Genomic DNA, 20,220 nt, shown 5'->3' with positions numbered 1-20,220 from the left:
GATGCCGAGCGGGCCGCGGGCAGCGCTTGCAGGATAAGGGGAGGCAAAAATCAATAGGTGCGGGGAGAAATGAAGTGAAAAGTGACTTACAAAGAGAAAACCCTTCACGGGTTCTTCACAGCCAACCCTTCACAGCCAAGCCCTCCCTGCCTGGTTTATTCCTGAGGCAGCGTGGCAGGTAGGAATGTAACACCGCAGGGTGTCAGTCATAGCGAGCACCAGGGCTGGGCAACTTGAAGACGAAATTTGCGTCCATCAGGAATGAAGGAATGAGGGATGGGACCAAGTGGCTTAAGGGATAGGGGCGTGTGTCACCACTGGCTTGGATGTAAAGACCCTGTAATGCTCTCATCATCCGTACAAGTGTCCACTTAAGTCTTAGGACATTCTCATTGTCCTGGGCACAGGTTTGGGGAATCAGCCCTTTAATTCTGGTAAGAATGGCACAAAGCTCTTAACAAACTGAGATTGGCTTTCTACTACCCAATGTTCTCCGTATTCTTATTGAAATCTAAGTGACCCAAGTGCTGGGAAGCCTTATCACTTCAAAGTGGATTATTTCTTCAACAGATTTGCCTATACTTAACCATCATATTTTACAAGTGACCTGTTCTCACTGAGTTGTGCTGCTTGGCAGCTAAATTTGCAGGATTTGTTTCAAGTAATGATGAATTGTCTCCAGATGGGACACTTGCTCTTGCAGTCTGGATTATGGTATTTTCACTAGGAAAAAAAGCACAGGAACTGCTCTTTCCCATGAGTAGGACAAATGTCCTGTCAAATCTGGGCTGGTTAATAAGAGCTTCAGTTTGTCCTTGAGGAGGGGGAGGGATGAATTATATCCCTGACTGCCCACAAGGCACTCCTTAGGAAAAAAAACCCAAACAAAACAGCAAAATACAACACCTTTCAAACCCACTCAGACCCCTTGAAAGGACAGGTTGATACAGATCCCTGCACTAAGTTGCTTCGAATGACAGCAGCTCTGCCTCTGCTTGTGTACAGCTAGCTGCTGCCAATCAGCCACCTAGTTCTGCCAGCATTTTCCTCCCTTTCCTGGCTCTGTGTGATTCAGGGATTTCTGGAGGGCTTCTTGTTTGGGTTTTTTCCTCTTGTATTTTTTCAGCTTTTTTACTGAGAATATCACTTCTATCAAATATTAACAAAACTTCATTTCAAGCTGCTGGGTCTGCTCTGTGACATCCTCTGGCAGCCTGCAAAAAATCAACAGGGAAGTTACATGAGATTTGGCATCATCACTGCAACTATTGTGAAGGCTCAGTTAAGCCCTCCAGGACATGAATGCAGGCCAGATTTTCAGGAAGTTGCAATATGTTCCTGGACAGCATGATCAGCAGTGATTGATTTCTGCATTTACAAATGTGTTTATTATTTTACATTAGCTCAAATTGGACAGATAAGAGACCTCCAGAGAAGTGAGAAAGACCATTGCTTTGCTGTTTAGATCAGAAATGTTTTCTGTATTGCTGCAAAGGGAAGAAAAGTTTTCTAAGCTCACACAACATCTTGGGCAGGACTTTTCGGCATGTAAAATACTGGCTAATTTAAAGGTGACAGCTGAAGACTACAGTGAGAGAAATCAGAAATGCAAACATGGTCATCTTATTTCTTACAATTCATATTTCTTTTGATACTTATGCTAAAAAAAGAAACCGTTTTGATCTGCACAAAGCCTCATATGTTTTAGCAGACTAAGATTAACTGGGATGCCTAATTAAAACAGGCACTCACCAATTAAGATAATAAAAAAACTGCTATTTGAAATTCAAAAGAGACCAAGAAAATAAAGAGACACTTATCCAAGAGCTTAGCAGGTTTTCATTTGCGGATACTTAAGGAAAAAAAAAAAAGGTGAAGACGCACTCTGGAACGCAGCCCAGTAAAATCAGCGAGGAGTCTGCGAGCTCCTGTGAGCTTCATTACCAAAGGGCCTGCTGCTCACCAGCCCGTTTGCTTTTGCACTCCATCTGCCACGTCTTGTATGCACTGAGACCCAGGCTCTGCTGCCATCGCCTGCGCTGACAGTTCCCCTCAGGTGTCCCCAGCAGCCCTGCTCCAACCACCTGAACAGTGCAGGACCTGTGCCAGCTCCCGGGTTTTCCTTGGGACTGGGACGGAATTTCGCTGACATTCACTCAACACGGCTTTTTCTCCCTCCTGGAAGCTTTATGCAATACAGCAGCAATATTATTGTTGTTGTTTTTGTTTTTATTAACAATAATAACAATAATAATTTGTTAAAAGAGTTGATGTAAATTCTCCAACCTGAAGTTTCTTCCACATTTATTCGCACCACCTGAATCTGAATCAGTCTCCTCTGCCTGCTGTTACTAAGGGAATCAGCTCAGAGGAGAACATATGTATGTTCAGGTACATGAGCATATGTACCAGCCTGTGAGTTTGAATGTGCTGGGTTAACCTTTGCTGGCTGCCAGATGCCCACCCAGATGATTTCTCATTTTCCCTCCTGAGCAGGACAGGGGGACAAAGGCAGATTTAAAGAAAACCTTGTGAGTCTTCCTGATCATTCCTTGGCTCTGGAGCTGGTGAATCATGGAAGGCAACCAGGGAGCCTTGGGTGATGTGTATTGCCAATGGTGCGCCATCGTGGCAGCCATGGCCACCTGCTGTTCTTTGACGTGCAGCATCCCACTACACCGGCATCCTCCAGGAGGCCGGGCAAGGCAAGCAGATGTTTCAACTTCTCTGAATAGATGGCAACTGCATCAAAAGCCCATCGCTGCCTTTTTGGGTCCTTGAAGTACCCTCTCCTGAGACAATCTATGCCAAGAATACACAGGGCTTCTGAGCTGGTCACAACAGTGTACTTTTGCCATTTGTCTCCTGTAAAGCTCACCTCAGCCCCCAGTACAGACAGCTTTTGGGATCTCCCTGTCAATCCAGAAATCCAGATGGGTTCCTCTCTGACGTGCCATAGCAGCATTAGGGTATGCTGTGCACCAGTGTCTAGCAATACTTTAGACTTCCGTGGATCCAGTGTGCCAAGCCATCAAATCCACACAGCCCAGTAAAGCTGGTCACCCCTTTCCTTCTTCTGATCAAAGGCAGTGACCCTCTATTCTAGGCTGGAGACCCTTGCAGTGTCAGACCAAAAGTCCCTTAACCAAAATCAAGAGAAGCACTCTTAATCCTCTTCTATGCCAGGGAGACTGCTAGTTGCCTTCCACCATCTCAACAGCAGCTGAACTGGCGGCAGCCGTAGATGGCCCTCCTTATCATCTCTCTTCCCAGTCAATCTGTGTACATAGGCTCCCAACTTGGAGGAGGGTCACCATCCCACTTCCTTGTGAGGTCACTCACAAGTGGCACCAATCTGCTTGCCAGACTGGTGGCTGTAATGTTTCAGCATATTTTGAAGTCTGCCCAAATTTCAGGGCTGGTCATTTCTCTCACTTCCTCCTCTTTTTGCCTTGCTGAAGCTGCCTGATCAGATCCTTCCTCCTCCTGCTTCTGTACTAATTGCTGGTATGGACACATTGACCTCTGCCTCCAGTGATTCTTTTTGACTGCTAAGTGTTGCCACTTGTGGTTTAGATCACATTCCCCTGATGGTGCTGAAGGGAGGTTCAAGAAGCACAAGGAAGCCCCAGTGTAGTGCCAAGAGCTGCTGGTTTCACGGGAGCAGGCAAGGCACCCTTCCATCAAGTGCCAGTTCAACATGCCTGTAGAGGTGCAAGATCACAGGCTATGTGAGGTGATAACCCCGCCAGGCAGCCACCAAGTCCTGCCACACACCATGCAGGAACCAGGGATCAGTGGCCTAAAGCCTTGTCACCTCAGTGGCAAACTGGTTCTCCATAACACCAGACGAAAAGTAGTTTCTATGCAAATGACAAGAAGATGACATTAGTCAAGCAGCTTAGATAAGGATGTGGTGAGGAGCTCTGGAGAGGAAGGCAGACACATCAGTCCCAGAGGGGAAGAGAGCGGTGCAATCCCTCAGCTCTCCACAGGAAAGCTCTCCTGACAGAGGAGCAGTGCCCATGCCAGGGCCAAGGCAGGGCTGCTGCTTTATCAGAATGCTTCCAGGCATGGTGAAACACAGAGATAAGCACTGCAGCAGGAGGAGCTGAAAGCAGCCACTGCTGAGCCCATGGCTCTGTTACACTGTAAATCAAGCGAGCCCTGTGTGCCATGCAGAGGCCTGCCAGTCATCACCTAGGGCAGCTACAGTACACCCAGATCAAAACTGGCTTTATCTTGTGCCCAAGGAAGAGGACTGGTGGGTTGATCTTGGCTGGTTCCCAGACATCCACCTGGATGCTTTCTCACCCCGCCTCCTCAATTGGACAGGAGGGGAAGATAAGGTTAAAAAACACCTCAAGGGTGAAAGACAGTTTAATAAAAAAAGCAAAAGCTGTGCATGCGACCAAAGCAGAAAGAGGAATTAATTCCCTGCTTCCCATCAGCAGGCAGATGTCCAACTACACCCTGGGAAGGAGAGCCTCAGCTCGTGTAATTGTAGCTTGGGAAGACAAACACCGTAATACTGCTTTCCCTGAGCTTCTATTAAAAGAGAGGTGCAGCCTCTCCTTTGTGTGCTCTTTGCTCTGAGGGCTGGGAAGTGAGATCTGCTGAGCTCTTGGCAGGGACCATGCAGTGAAGGAGTATCTTACTTCATGTGTGTGCTGGGGGCAGGGGTGTACCTCTGCAGCCCAGAAGGTCTCTGCTGGAAGGAGATTTAGCAATGGAGAGTGCCTGACTCTTGCATGGGGCCACATGAACACTTTACCCCTGGGGAAGTGTTCCCTGCAGAGCTGGTGGCCAGCATCTTGTAGTGTGGGTGAGGCAACCTCTGTGCCTGGGTTGGTTTGCTCAGCTCTCCAGTTGCTCTTGAAGGACTCTTCTGGTGTTTATGTCCAAGTCCAGAACTCATGTCATCCCCAGATGGACTTTCCTGTTCAGGTCAGCTAACTAAGTGGAGGTATGTCATGGATCATACCCAGGACTGCTGCACATAGATCAGGTATTGCAAATGATTTGGATCTACATATGCCAGGATGTTACACAACTCTGCTCAGGAACTGTATCTTGAAGGAAAAGAGGCACATCTGCACTGGAAAAGAAGCACATCTGCATCCTCTCCATATTTACAGCCCCGACTGGCAAGAGCTGCTTGCAAAAGCAGTCCCACGGTCTGGAGGGAATCTGGCATCAGGCAGCATGGGATGAGGCAGAATTTGTCCCTTGAGGACAAAGAGCATCAGAGAAATTGCTGGTGAATCCTGAGCAATGAGACAGCAGGAATGCATTCCTTCTGGAAACACTGCTGCAAGTGGATTGCATAATTCTTGCTGAGCTCTCCCTCCAGGTCGCCATGAGGGGAAAATGTTGGTGTTTAATGCAGGCAGCTACTTAGCTGGGGACTGGGGTAGGAGCAGTGTCAAGGGTCTGTGCCAGGAGCTCTGCTCTTGGGAAAGCAGCCAGAGATGCTGGAGGAAATGAATCACCAGTGGCAGCTCTGGGACTGCAGACTAAATGAGTTTAATGCAGTGTGCAAACAGAACAAGGCTGATCCCTGCACCGGGTTTGGGAATAAGCCTAATAAACCCATGATAATCTGTGCTTTTTGAGGTACAGCATGCATTTTTCAGGTGGCTGTTGAGTGTTTAATTTGATTTCAAACAGTGTGCTCTACATGTAATTGAGGTTTGAGTCCGTGTATTTGATTTCGGAAGTTAAGCAGTAGAAAGAAGGGGGTGTCCTGTCATTTCCACTGGACTGTGGGACTAGATTTCCACATGGACAATGTTCCTGAACACATTTACACATTTTCAAAGCACTCAGGAGCTTGAGCTCTTCTGAAAATTTCCCTCTTTTTTTTTTTTTTTTTTCAGTCCATGTGGGATACAAACTTTTTGAAAGATTTCCTCCAGAGAACAACTTCTGGTTTTCAGTGGTTTAATTTAGACACATCCTTTTTCTTCATGAATATTGCAGGAAGATTTCTGTGACAACCACAAACAAAAAAACAGAAATTCAGCGTCTTGCCAATCTGTGTGCTGAAACCTCTGCTTCACTCTCACAAAGTGTGCTGGATGTGTGGTGCACAATTTCTCCCACCTTCAGCTGAGTCACCTCATAATGGTGGCAGAAGGCTAAAACACCAAATTCTGTCAAGAAGGTGACAAGGGCTACTTACTGGGACATCCAAAAAGATGCTTGAATATAGGCAGGATAATGTGGTTTTTCCTCCACTCTCAAAGGACAGACTGAAAGAGCTCTGCTGAACTTTTTGAAAGCTGAGGTGTGGTTTGGAAACATTTGGCAGCTGCAGTTAAAAAGCCCTGAAACCCACAACTGTGGTGTGGACTGAGTAGAGGACATGTGGACTTGTCAGGGGCATTGGACTAGATGATCTTTAAAGGTCCCTTCCAATCCAAACCGTTCTGAGTCTGTGCTTGTACTGTGGACAGTGTCGGGTGATCCTAAGTTTTGGTTCCTCACGTTAAAATATGGCCAGATTTTGCAAAGGGTCGACACCATTGGGGTTCAGCAGAGGGGGGAAGTTCAGACGGGTGTCACCAGTGCCGGTGTGCCATGTGCAATAGGTGACATTCCTAATGTCTCCGCGCCCGTTTCTCCATGCGGATTGCCGCGGGCTGTCCTGCCCTCTAGTGCCTGCAGCGCCCGCTCCCTCCGGCCTCTCCCCGCTCCCCCGCGCACACGCTCATTCACTCAATGGAGGATGCTGCGGCTCCGAGCGGGGAACAGGAACTGGAAACCCCCGTGGCCTCCCCTGTGCGATGATGAGTGCAGAGCCAAACTGGAGGAGAAGCCCTGGGAGAAAGTGAAAGGCTTCTTATCGAATCCACACAGGAGGCAGACTTCTTATCAAACACAAAGTCCAAACTGTTTCCTTCCAGCTGACATATCCAGGAGTGCAATTTTCCTCAATGCTGAAAAGAACCTGCAGCTGACAACTTCTGCAGCAGCCAGGCATCCTGTAGCACCCGTGCCTGGCTGTGCAGCCCCACGTGCAGTCAGGGCTGTGTGCCAGACCCATAGCTGGGGAGCAGCAGTCCCTCTGGAAGCCAGGACCCACATCCAACCACCTACCTGCATTTCTGTGTCTCTTCAGCTCTGGGGTGATGGATCAAACCATCACAGTCTCTTTTTCTAAAGCATCTTGAAGGTCTGAATGACTTTTTGGTTTTGGACTTAGTGGTGGCAGCACATAGGCTTTCTGAAGAGGATGTCCCTATCCCTCTCCATGTTCCTCTCCCCTGGCTTCATGAATTTTTGGCTCACAGTGTTCTGTTCTATTCTATCTACGTGTCTCTGAATACTTTGTAACACTCTCAAGGAGCCTCTAACTGGTGAGGATGGGAAAACACCCTTGCTCTCCATTTTGTCCAGGGCAGACCCTGCTGGTGGCTGTCCTACAAAATGAACGGCATAGGAACAGGGCAGAGGCTGCAGTGCCTCAGCCAACACAGTCACGGTGCTGTGGGACAGGCACTGACACAGAGCCTCCACATCTGCTGGGGGTGAGGTTGGGCACATGGAGACCACCTCCATATTTTGCCCTTCAGGAACAGTAGCTGTGGGGGCTGACTGGGAGAGCTTTGAAAGCCCCACAGCACAACCATAGGCGTTGGGAAGCCTCCAGTGACATCTCCTGATGTCACCTCATCTATTCCAGGACATGGACTTCTGCAATGCTGCCTTTCAGTCAAGACCTTGTAATTCAAGGTCTCATAATTAACCCCACACAGCTGCAGATGGGGATTTCTGAAAGATACAGAGAGCACACACATGCCCCTTTCTGGAGGAAGTGGTGTCACTCTAAGGTTAATGGAGACTTGCTCAAATCAAGAAGCAGAGGCCACTGCACCATCAGCTAAGGTGACATTTTGTTTGTGTTCCCACAGGGTGGCTGACAAGCTGCCGAGACCAAACCTCGTCTTGCTCAAGCTCTTGCTCTCTCTGCTCCACCACATCAGCCAAAATGCTGAGACCAACAGGATGGACTCCAGCAACCTGGCCATCTGCATTGGCCCAAATATGCTGAGCCCAGGCACGGACAGCACGCTCCCGCTGGAAGTGCAGAAGGAGATGAATGACAAGGTGCGCTGGACTCACTGAGCAGCCGCTCCCTTGGGGCAACTGAGAGCCATCCTAGGGATCCATCCCACTGCCATTGCAGCAGCTGAACAGAGCAGCACCCCTGGGCCTTGGGGGTGCTGAGCAAGAGCAGCAGCTGCCCTGCAGCCCCCAAAGTCACAGCACAGCTCCTGCAGACTTTGCATGTGGAGGGCAAGGGGCACCCATGGCCATTGTCACCCCTGGGCCCTTGGGCAGAGAGGCCAAAGCTGTGGCTGATGGTGTTTTGTCTGTATTGTTTGCAGCATCAGGCCTTATCCCCCATGGTGGACTCACCCTTAGACCTCTTAGGCCTCACCCTTAGCCAGGATTTTGGCAGAAGCCAACCTGCTCTGTGCTGTCCTTCCTACAAAGATAGCAAGGCAGGGTGAGGAAAGAATCTTCCATCTGTCTTGACTGAAATGGGCTGTTTTCTGTGTGCAGGTGACAGTGCTGGTGGAGTTCCTCATAAACAACTGCATGGAAATATTTGAGGGAGACGTTTCCTTCCCTGCCTGTGCCTTGGCTGAGGAGTCACCAGAGCACACAGACAGCTCCACAGGTAGGAGAAGAGACTGGGGATGTCACCAACTGGGCCAAACTATTGAATTTGATATGTGAATATATCTGTGGAAACACAGGGAGTTGCTGACAGTTCAATATGTTAATGAAGTGTTTTTCTACAGGAATGCCTTCTAGAAATTCAAAATTACAACAATCACAATCCAGACTTAAATCCCAATGTTAAACATCTGATTCAACCACATTTTGTTACAGATGTGCTGAGATTTCAAGAAACTTTCTGGCAGGCTTAAAGGAGAGGATCATTCTCCCAACCTAACAGATTTAGAGGTCTTTATTTTGTCACTGCTTCTCAGGAGGAACAGGCTATGAAAAGAAAGACATATTTTCAGTATAGCTGATATCCTATCTTTGTCCTTTTTTTGCACTTGCCTTATCAAAGTTAACTGCTTCAAGAACTGTTTGTTCTTCAAGGTGAGATGAAACTTGAAAGTTTCAATGCTGGCTTCAGAAATCTGTGGGTGTGAAATGTCCTCTCAAGAACCATTTTCAGAAGAGCAGAACACATTACAGAGGATGTGACACTGCAACATGCACAGATGTCTCGTATATGATTTTAGTTGTGTTTTGAGTTTTGGGTTTTGTTTCATTTCACTGTTCATTTATTGGATAATGATTACCTTACTGAATTGTCAAGTTTAAAAATCACAGCAAAGTCCTGCAGTTTTGCTTTTTAGAGCTGAATTCAGAAGAGCAGCAAGTGGGGTGCACCCAGGTAGTGAGAAGGTGCTTTTCTGAAGAGATAACCCTCTCCATTTTTCACCCAAGAAGAAAGAAGAGTACACATGGCCATGCAAATAGGAAAAGGAAAGGTGCAAATTCCCCAGCCACTGTCAAAACAAGTCTCCTGTATGAACAAAGCTTCTGATGCAAAACTGGGCCAAAATCAGAAAGGAACTTCTCACAGAAGATATTGAAACAAAAAAGTCTTCCATTTACACCATGAGGTTAAGTGCAAAATTAAGGAAGAGGTATCTCCATGTGCACTGGTTCTGCTGCTTTCAGCTAAGAGCCACATTTCTGAGAAATGCTGTCCTCTACAAAAGGTGTCCAGCCCAAGAAGGGGCTGGGAAGACAGAAATAGGGTCCAGATAAGTGCTCAGCTTCTCCCTTGCAGTCCCCACAGGGGCTGTGGGAGGCTGTGTGGAGTCTCAGTCCAGCCCACTCACCACTTAACCCCCAGCAGCTCTCATGATTCTCCCTGCATTAGCTGACACTGGTCCCCCACCCACAGCTGCTGAATTGCTGCCATGCTCATTGATTCAGAAGGGCTGTAAGATCTGGAACACTCACAAGGCTCTGTGCAGCTAACAGTAACAAAGATCAGGTATTTATCAACTGCTTTTCAGGCACATTATATATTTTGGTGGCTTCGTTGGTCCCAGTGTTTCCCATCACCAAAAGATCCCATGCTATATACAGATCTGCTTAGTGTTTGCTCCTGGCATGGAGCATGGTCACCATGTGTTTTTTTCAGAAAGAAATACACTTTGGGGAACACATCTTTGTCAAAAATACTTCATTTGGGATGAGCCATTCAAACTCCTACACAACCTTTAAAAAGATTTGAAATTACTTTACTGTCTGTCGCCACCAGATGTCACTGATAAAGCTAAGCAAAGCACCTTTACCTGTGATTAGAGCCTTCCCTCAAAGGCAGGCTTGCACACCCACATATTTGTTGCCCACAGTCTGCACCATGGCCGTGGGTGGTTGATGTAGCAGACATTACTTTAGCATTTGTCATGCAGAGGTTATTCAGTGTAAAGTTCGTTCTGGCATCCATCCTGCTTGTCATACCCTTTGGGTTGTATAATATTTCTCTCCAGATCTCCCCAGGCTTAGGGACTGGGCTTCCCTAAATGTACAGCCGTGGCAGTGACCAGGAGACCAGTGGCAGCTTACTGATGCAACCTGGCAAGGTACCAAAATCCAAGTTTTCCCTAGTTTAGGGTAAAAATCAAAAACCTGAAAACTGAAATGGTAATAAAATTTTACCTTTGGGCTTGGACCAAAATGGTTTTAATGGGCAACAGAGGATTAGGATAATCTTTAGAGAGACAATCAAGGAGATTGATGTGGCTGCTACTGCAGGGTTGCCAGCAGCTACCCTCTCCCCTTTGCCCAGGGCAGATGGAACAGACAGACCCAGCTAGGATGGGCCTGGGGGCTGACAGGGAGCTGAGAAATTACTAACAGCAAAGCTATCAGCACATCTGCCTCTTCAGCCCTGACAGAGTCTCACACAGGCACCTCAGCAGGCAATGGAGCAAAGGCTACTGTTCCTAAAGGTCATCAGAGTGTTGTCTGCCATATGTGCTGACCTAGCAGGGTAGATCCCAGTCTGAGAGTGGAATATCAGGAATGACACCATTCAAGGGCTTGAGCCACACCCCATATCCTCAAAAGGGTCCACTGGACCTCCCTGGACCACCTAGATATGTGACCTCAAAGGCAGGCCCTGCCTTCCACCCATCCTGGGCTAGAACTACTCAGTGATAATCAGGGCAGATCTTGCTTAGATGGAAAAGCTCCCTTGGAAGGTGTCACCCTCTCTGTGGGTGGCTAAAAATCAGAAGCAATGAGATGTAACCACCAACATATCCACTCGGTGGTTTGAGGATCAACAGGTTTGAATGTGTTAAACTGAGTGTCTACAGTCAGATGGTTTGAGGTCAAAATTAGGCTAGCACAGCACCTTTCACCTTTTAAAGGTGAACTGTTCCTCTGTAAACTCTGGGGTCTATGTCACAGTAACTCAACATACTGTGCTCTATGTTTCATTTATCATTAATTCCTAAAAGTATCCTAATAGATGTCATCTTTCTGAAACTAGAATCTTCCATGCTCACCCCACCTGCTTGCTAGTATTTGAGAACAATTGCTCTGTTTCTTTTGGTGACACACAAGATAGGAGTCAAAGGCTGGCAGTGAAAATTTGGTTTAGATGTTGAAGTCAGTGGGACCAGGGCTTTACAATGGTTTTGTTTTCATGAGAATGGAGACTCTTATCATGACTTCATACAAATCAGTCTTATTATGGCTTATTTTATCTGGTTTAAAATAAATAAAAAGGATGTTAAGGTGTGGCATGTGAGAACTGTAAATATGTTAGCTTCTTTAGTGGAATATTAAATATCAGTTTTAGGGATTACTCATTACTGGATGTCCTCTCATACCTTTACAAGAGACTTAGCATCACTAGGAGGATTGGTGTGGATATTTGCAAAAAAGATTCAAGCCGCTGAATGCTAACTTTAGTATTTATTTTAGGAATTATCCAAGGAACAATTGTCAACTGGAAGATTTTAATTTCTGCCATTTCTACCTTGTGTTTTATTGGCTGAAAAATTTAATTAGAGGGTGTTGAGTTGTAGTATTTAAATTATCTGTGACGTTATTTTTATTCTTAAATTGTTGTAAGAAAAATTAATTATACCAATTGCAATAATTCAGTAAAATTGGTTTATCAAAGGTCAAGAACACTGAAGAGAAATTCCAAAGTATGTACATCACTGCTAATCTTCACATAACATTAAAAGTGTTGTTCAGAGAGTCCCTGTCCTCACCTACCTGAAGTGATATGAACAACTCACAAGTAGAGAAAAGAAAGCATGTTTGGTTATATCTATGAAGACAGGCTCCTGACTTCATATCACTTTTTTTTTTTAAGTAGAATGTGAAAAGTTTGTTCGGATTTTTATGTTGTGGAAATTGTCAAGAGACTACAAGGTCAGCCTAAGGTGGTTCAGCTAATGTTGCTTGGGATTTCATCCCCACCTGCTGTAGTATGGGTGAAGGGCACTTGTGGAAAATTTTGTGAAAACTTAAATGTAGATATTTTTCCTCTAGCATCATTCATATGAGTGCCATTTTTACATCACTAGAATTTACAAATACATCCAAGCCTGTAAATAATACCCACACTTCAAAATCTGTATTTAAGAAAAAAAAAGGTGGCATGAAAATATTACTACAATTTATTGCAAGGTAAAAATTACCTTGCAATAAATTTGGAGAATATATTAGAATAGGAGAGCCAATTCTCTTAACCCTAAAATATGGTGCAATCTGTGTTCTTTTGTCAACAGCTAATGGTTGTGTTTGATAAAAAAACCTCATAAATCTGTTTCCATACCCCCTAAATGAAATATTTGTTTAATGATAACAGCAGCATGGGCACCAGGAATGCTTATTTGATGAAAAATATTTCTTCACATGGATAAGGTGTACCTAAGTTGAAAAGAAAAATATTATAATGGCCATTCCCAAGACACCTTTTGCAAGTGACTCTTGGTGAAAGGACACGACTGCGCTCTGCAGTCAGCCTGGCAGTCACATTCCTTCAGCTGAGTAGTGGGAATTATTTAAGTTTGCTCTAACTTAAAGATAGCAGTGGCAACAGAATTTACTTAGGAGCCAGACAGGCTCCTATGCCAATAAAATTGCACTGCACTGACCCAGAGAGGGCATCTTGCTAGTAGACAGATCAGTGGTTGGGCAGGTTCTGCTGCATTTCCTTCCACTTGCCCCAAAACATTTGCACAAAGCAGCGCTAGAATCGTGCAGCAGGGACAAGCTGACAAGTGGGCAGGGAGCTGGGGGGTACCAAAGGGTACAAGAGTTGTGCCTGACAGGGGACAGCTGGCCCTGGGCTCTCTGCTGGGCAGCAGAGGCAAGTGAATGTCCTGAGGCTGGAGAAGTGAGGTTACTCCAGGGTGACCAACCTTGCAAGCTGCCTGCCCAAACCCTCCCATGGCCAAAGCTTAAGGAAGAAGAGAAAGTGCCAGCATGAGTTTACCTGATCCCCATGGGCCCATGCTCTCCATGGCACTGGGGAGCCACCTCTGCCAACATTCTTCTTCTTACAGAACAGTGCTTGTGCCTGAGGTCCCCTGGCAGGTTTGGCGCACCAAATGAAGAGCAAAAATATTATTCACTAAAATGTAAAAATTACAAATCTAAATTAATGTATTTTCATGTATATAACTGCCCAAATGATAGGCACTGTCTAGTTCTGGTTAGTGGAAAACACAGACTGAATGAAAATGTTATATATGTTATATATGTAAATCAGCACTGTCTGGAGACATAACAGTGAATAAAGATAAGTCTTTCTCCTGGAAAATTAAAAAAAATAATTTTTTTTTTTCCTTATGCCTTTGTGGCACCACCTCTGTACCTTTAGGAAATTTGATTTCCTCTTCCAAAGAGTTTCAGCTACTGCCCCACTCCAAGAAAACATTGCTGCCCTCCAAATGCTATTGAGACACAAGATCTCCTGCCATCCCAGTCACAGGTGACTTGCAGTCCCTACAGAAGTGCTGATGAACTGCTCCATGGGAACAACCTACACCCTGTGCCTGGGCTGCAGGAGCTACCCGGCCTTGCAGACAATATAGGGCTTTAGAAGTGTCTGTGGGAATGGACTGGATGAACTGAAGGAAAACTAAAAGGGAATCTAGGTCAGGTGTTGCTCAGGAGCTGAAACTCACAGGAATCAGGAGAGCTCTTCCCTAGTACTCTGAGAACTTTGCATGAGCTTAGGAGGTGCCACAGCAGCGTGGGACATGAGACTGGAAAATCCATCAGCCACAAGGATGCAGTGCCAGTGCCCCTGACCTCTCCATTCTTCCTGTGTGACTTCAGACTTGGGACTTTTGGACACCTACTACCAGTCTGAGGTTCATTAAAAAGTTACTGGGAAGTACAGACCGTTGCTATGGCAGTGCAGACAATGTGGTATAAATGTATGTTGAGTGTGGGGCGGGTGGAATAATTGTTCTGCAGCCCTTTTTTTGGGCTGAAGCCCAATCCCTGTTGCTGGTTCTGTGGGACTCAGCTCCTTATTCCACCCCTTCCAGGCCTGTGTTCTCCAACTAAAGAATAAATTTAGTTTTACCGTCTTTATTTACAGTATATGCTAACTCACTTCTGGAGAAAAGCACTATACAAAGCCCAAGGTAGTTTCATGTTTAAGCAGCTATTGAAGAACTCCTCATCCTCATGAAACAGCTGTCTCTGAGGGGCTGCTAAAACCACAATCTGCACGGTTATCAGCAACAGAGATGGCAGTCATGTAAAAGAAACATGACTTCTCAGCAGGATGGGCTTGCAGGGTCAATCTCTGCAAGCACCTGCTGTCTCCCATTCCATATGCAGCCTCTCGCTGACCTGCCATCAATCAGCAGAGCAATGGGAACACAAGTGAGACAAACAGGAAGAACAACAGCTCTACTGCTTGGCTTTTGCCCACATCCATCCTGAGCTGGACCCTTGTACATGTGGGAAGTTGTGCCTCCAACCCAAGAGCCACACACCGCTATAAAATCCAATCCATACGGCAAGGACTCCTCAGCAGAAACAGGTCCTCTTTTCACTTCTCCTTAGGGAAACGGCCTTCCCTCATATAACTCACCCCTGCCTTGTGACTGACACACTGGATTTCCACTATGTTTAGAAAAGGACATGAGAGTCTATAGAGGCTCTCCAGCCTTGACAGGAAAGGAATCTTTTTCAGAAGACTCATGCCTGAATATCGTTCAATACCATGGAATGATCATGCTCCTTTTCTCCATGTGATCTCAGGGCACTTCCACTCCTGAGCCCTAAAATTTGTCTTGTTTTTGAAAAAAAAAAAAACCTGCAAATATTAATATGCCCAAACTGACTCTTCAACAGAAAGTGTAGGTGGCAATAAACCTCCTTCCAGCAGCAAGGCTGGAATAGGAGCTGCCCATGGGCCCTCAGCCAGGCTTAGGCAGCTCAGGGCAGAGGTGGGGGGCTGGCATCACTCAGCCCCCCACAGCACAGGCACCTCATCCTTGCTCTCACCCTTCAGTATCAGCAGGCTCACAAGGCCTGGTCCCGTGCCCCAGATAATAAATACAAGCCCTTGCAGATGTGGAGTGTGGAATTTGTAACTGTTTAGGCAGGTATTGCTGGTATTTTAATCACTTTCTCAAATGGCCCATCTGTCTCCTTCTGCCAGCACACGAGGACTGGAGCTCCACAGTTTCTTACTTCAAGTGTTTAAACAAGCAGCAAGCCTTTTGGCTTGTGGCCACCTTCAGAAATACAGATTATTAATATTTATTTATATCAAATAATTAACTAGGAAATACAGGCACGGACCAGCGCTCAGCTTGATAATGTGGTGTTACACAAACACTCAGTGAAGCAACCTTCCATTCCTCAATCGAAATAACAGGCAGGAAAGAACAAGAGAGGTACAGAACATAAAGAAAGAGCATTTCTGTGTCACAAAGATTTATTGCTAGAATTGCTGTCTATGACTTTTTAAAGATTGTGGAAAAAAACCCATGTTGAATGAAATGACAGTTAAATGTAGGGATGACTGTGCTGGGTGAGAACAGCAGCACTTTAAGTCCAGTCCGGGACTATCTCCAGAGCAGCCAACAGGAATTGCTAATGACAGCATGAGCAGAGGGGAGGCTGCTCCCCAAAATGCTTCCGCAGGATGAGGATTTGCACCTCAAAGAGTTCCTGAATCAGAGCTGTTTGTGCTGAACATCCCTGCACAGATTTTTCTTCTGTGATCATGCTTAATTGCTCTTTAAAATGCTTCCTGACGTCCTGTAGCAGTAACCCAAGATCTGTTTTGTGTGAAGAGGTACCTTCTTCTGAACCTGCCACCTCATAATTTCATTTGATGATCACTCTTCTTCCCCAGCTGTTATGCTAAGCATTTCAGTAAATACCTCTCCTTGAATCCAGTGGCAACAAGAGAATAAACTTCCTATTTAGAGAATTCAGCTGTACGAAATCATATATATATATATATGTGTGCATGTGTGTGTATAAAAATTATGTAAGATACTCTTCCCCAACAGGAAATGCATATTCTTTATTATCTTACCAAGGTCTCACAAAAAAAAGGCAAAAAAGCCACCAAAAAACTACCCAAAAACAAACAAGCAAAAAGCCACAAAACCAAACAAACACACAACAAAAAAAAACCCCAACCCCAAATCCAAACCCAGTGATCCTGCAGCAGATACCTTATCTGAGAGTAGCAAAGGACTATGGCCAAGCAGTAGCGTGAGAATAGGTGCAATTGCACAGTGCAGACCAAGAACACGTGTTGGGAGCATGTCCACAAAACCAGCACGGCTCAAGCAAGTAGGGACACATCTTGGAAGGGGTCCACTGCACTTACAGCCCTTGCAGTCTTGAATATAGCGAGGAACTTGGTATATTTTTAACACTTTTTAAAAAAGGCACACATCCTCAAATAGGAGACTATTTGCTTTCATTCTGAGTCATTTCAGTTTTCACAGTTCTGCTCTCCTTACCTCCTGGTGAGGCATCCCCATCTTTCCCAGGTGGAAAGGGGATAAAAAGAAAATCCAACCATAGGTTTTTCCACATTTGGGTTTATGCATTCATTGTGCATGTATCGGGTGGGGAGCCCGATACAGGGCAGGCCTGTGTCCTCCCCGCAGCATCCTGCCCAGAGAGGGCCTGGCCCTGCGCTATCTCTGCAGCCTTCTCCCGTGGCACCAGGGCTCAGACTAATGCAGGAGAGATGGAAGAGCTCGGGCCAAGGCGATAAGCTTTATCAGCCCGCTTCCTTCATTGGGAACAGGCAGTCTCAGGTCTCAAACAGATGCTGTTTTAAAAGCACACACAGGACATGGCTGCCAGGACAGGTTTGGGTTTTTTACGACGCCGTGGCACCGGCTCCCCTCGGTTGCTGCAGAGGCAGGTGAAGCGCACGCTTTGAAGGGAGGAACGAACCAAGACCTGCAGGAAGAGCCAGCGAGTCCTTGAGGGAGGAAAAAGTGACAAAGCCAGGCACCAATGGCCCCGAGGGCGCCACACCCTGCCCCGCGGCTTCTCCCGCGGGCCGGGACCGCGCCCAGCCGGCCGCTCGGGGCGTGGGTGAGCCGCAACCAGGGGAGGGGAGGGCCGGGGCGGCGGCCCCCGCGCTCCAGCACCGCCACACCTGGGCCGGCCGGCGGGGCGGGCGGCGCCATTTATAGCGCGCTATTTCGGGCGCGCGGGGCCATTGGGCGCCGCCGCGTGACGGCACCGCCGCGCCCGGGGCAAAGTCCCGCCGCTCCCGCCAACGCCGGGGGGGCACGGGTGGCGCCCGCGGGCTCTGCGCGCATGCCCGGGAACCGGCACCGGGCCGGGGCCTGCTCCGAACAGCGCCGAGGGTCCCCTGCCGCCTCCTGTCCCGCTGGAACGGGGGATGCGCGGCCCGTCCCTGGCCGAGCCCCTCTGCCGCATCCGGGCGCTGGCGCTGCCCGCTCGGGATGGGGGAGCTCCCGCCCGCTGCTGCTGGGGAGGGGAGCAGCGCCCTAGGGTGGGATTGGCAGGGCCTGCAGGCAGGGTGCCAGAGGCGCACTTCAGGCCGTACATCCTTAGCCAGACCTGCAGAGCAGAGAACACCGCCCGTCGCCTGTCCCTGTGTCGGGCAGCGCAGCGATGAAAGGCTGGCAGGGGCAGCTGGGCTCAGGTGTGAGTGTGATGGGAGCCAGGTGCGAGGGAGCGGTGACACCAGGCACAGCTACCTGGGTACCCCTGACACCAGGCACAGCTGGCTTTGGTGCCGGTCTAACTGTGAAAGTGTGCCGTGGCACCTGGGTATCCCTGACACCAGCAAAAGGAACGGGCAGGGAGCGGCCAGGTTGGGTCCATCTCTAGGTGTACGGGCTACCTTCACAGAATCAACTAAGCTGGAAAAGACCTCTGAGGTCATTGAGCACAGCCCATGACCGAACACCACCTTGTCAACTAGACCATGGCACTCAGTGCCACATCCAGTCTTTCTTTGAAACGCCTCCAGGGATGGTAACTCCACCAACCTCCCTGGGCAGGTCTAATCACCCCTTCTGTGAAGAAATTCCTCCTAATGTCCATCCTAAACCTCCTCTCGCACAGTTTAAGACTATGTCCTCTTGTCCTGTCACTAGGGTCTGGGAGAAGAGACCGACCCTCACCTGGCTACAACCTCCTTTCAGGGAATCATAGTGAGCGATAAGGCCTCCTCTGAGCCTCATCTTCTCCAGGCCAAACAACACCACCTCCCTCAGCCATTCCTCATGGGACTTGTGTTGCAGACCCTTCCCCAGCTTCATTGCCCTTTTCTGGACCTTAAAATACCTTAATTCAGTTTTGCTGATTTGGAGCTCTAGATAGGAACATTCTCACATCCCCAGTCCTCCATGACAGGATGGCACAGAGTCCAATGGCTCAGGGCTCAGGTCACTGCAGAATTTTTTTTTTTTTTTTTTGAGTTTTTTGTTTGTTTGTTTGTTTTTATATAGCATGAGTGCTTTGTAAACATTTAACAAATGGGCTGAATGTTACCAGGACTCAGTGCCATTCAAAAATAGCTGCCAGAACACCTGACTCATAAAAGCCATGTGTGACTTTCATGCTCCATTTATATACATAGTGTGTGATGGTGGGTGGGATATAAGTTTTTTGGCAGCTGCAGTCCCTCAAGTCTCCAGGCCTGGTGGATACATCAGTGCACACATGAGAGGAGGGTCAGAAAACTCCACGGGGAGAGGTGAAAGAGCAGACTGCCATTTCATGTGATTGAAGAGCTCCACAGCAAGTAGTGTCAAGATCCAACTGCCCAGTATCGTTACATTAATGTGGAAGTTTCTCCAGTCCACCAAACGGTTCAGCTAAGACAGTGTTTCAGGAAAGATGCAATTATTGGCTTGGCAAATGTAGCATGGGACAGAGCAAGCTGTGCAAATTGTCTTCCTTAAGTCTTAGAGAAGTCATCGTCCCTGAAGTTGTTGGATGTAGCTCTCAGAAGAATGTAGAAATCAAGCCACATGGAGCTGGGTGTCCGGAATCCCCAGTTTTCTACAGCCAGTAGAAAAAAATGCTCCCAGCATCTTCTTGGAGCAATACAGGTTGGAAAAGCAGCAACATATTGGCATAGCCCTGAAATAGTCATTTGTGTAAGCCCTTCATCGCCCACGGGATTTTGTCTGTGCAGGCAAGATCTGTATTAATCTGGAGCCTGAGCCAAAAGACTCCTGGGCAGCTTCTGCCAGATCACAGGTCTGTCACATGCTAAGCACACAGACCAGGAATGACATTTTACATTCCTTGTCTGCTAGCAGCTATAGTAAATAATCAATTTGTTGCACTTTGAACAATTTGGTTCACACCTTTTCCTGACTTAGACTACATTTCTGGCAAGTAGAGTGCAATACATAAACTTTGCAGAAGCTGTTTCTGTTTGTCCAAGTCCTGTTGTAGGGTTTCAGAACCCATTTATGTTATGGCTTTAAAGTTATTTCCAGGTGTACTGAATTGTTTAAACTAAAGATTATGCTACTGTTTGCCTGGCAGTGCTTTGTAATGTCTAAAGAACAATCTTGGCCATGTCTTTTGTCCATATATTTAGAAGCATATCATTCTTGTACCAGCACAAATTATGTGTGTTTGTTCTACATATGAAGCACTGTTGAAAGAAAGAGAAATGCATTCCTCCCAACAGCTGCTGCTCATTAATTC

At 47.1% G+C, this 20,220-nt stretch overlaps 2 protein-coding genes across 2 annotated transcripts in view; one reads left to right on the top strand and one right to left on the bottom strand.

The window, feature by feature from the left end:
* The window catches only part of LOC129118406 (T-cell activation Rho GTPase-activating protein), a 45,576-nt gene extending 45,346 nt beyond the window's left edge, over nucleotides 1–230 (bottom strand). Inside the window, exon 1 of the mRNA XM_054629752.2 lies at nucleotides 91–230. The gene's annotated coding sequence lies outside the window, so the exon portion shown is untranslated. The remainder of the gene's footprint in view (nucleotides 1–90) is intronic.
* The window catches only part of LOC129118996 (T-cell activation Rho GTPase-activating protein-like), a 69,677-nt gene extending 55,836 nt beyond the window's left edge, over nucleotides 1–13,841 (top strand). Inside the window, exons 2-4 of the mRNA XM_054630674.2 lie at nucleotides 7,917–8,112; nucleotides 8,572–8,689; nucleotides 8,814–13,841. Of these exons, the coding sequence (XP_054486649.2) occupies nucleotides 7,917–8,112; nucleotides 8,572–8,689; nucleotides 8,814–8,875 (376 nt within the window). The 3' untranslated portion in view covers nucleotides 8,876–13,841. The remainder of the gene's footprint in view (nucleotides 1–7,916; nucleotides 8,113–8,571; nucleotides 8,690–8,813) is intronic.
* Nucleotides 13,842–20,220: the final 6,379 nt, after the last annotated feature.

Source organism: Agelaius phoeniceus, chromosome 3 (assembly GCF_051311805.1).
Source record: "Agelaius phoeniceus isolate bAgePho1 chromosome 3, bAgePho1.hap1, whole genome shotgun sequence".
Classification (NCBI taxonomy): domain Eukaryota; kingdom Metazoa; phylum Chordata; class Aves; order Passeriformes; family Icteridae; genus Agelaius; species Agelaius phoeniceus.
Note: the sequence above shows the minus strand (reverse complement) of the source record. Positions and strands in the feature narration are given on the sequence as shown.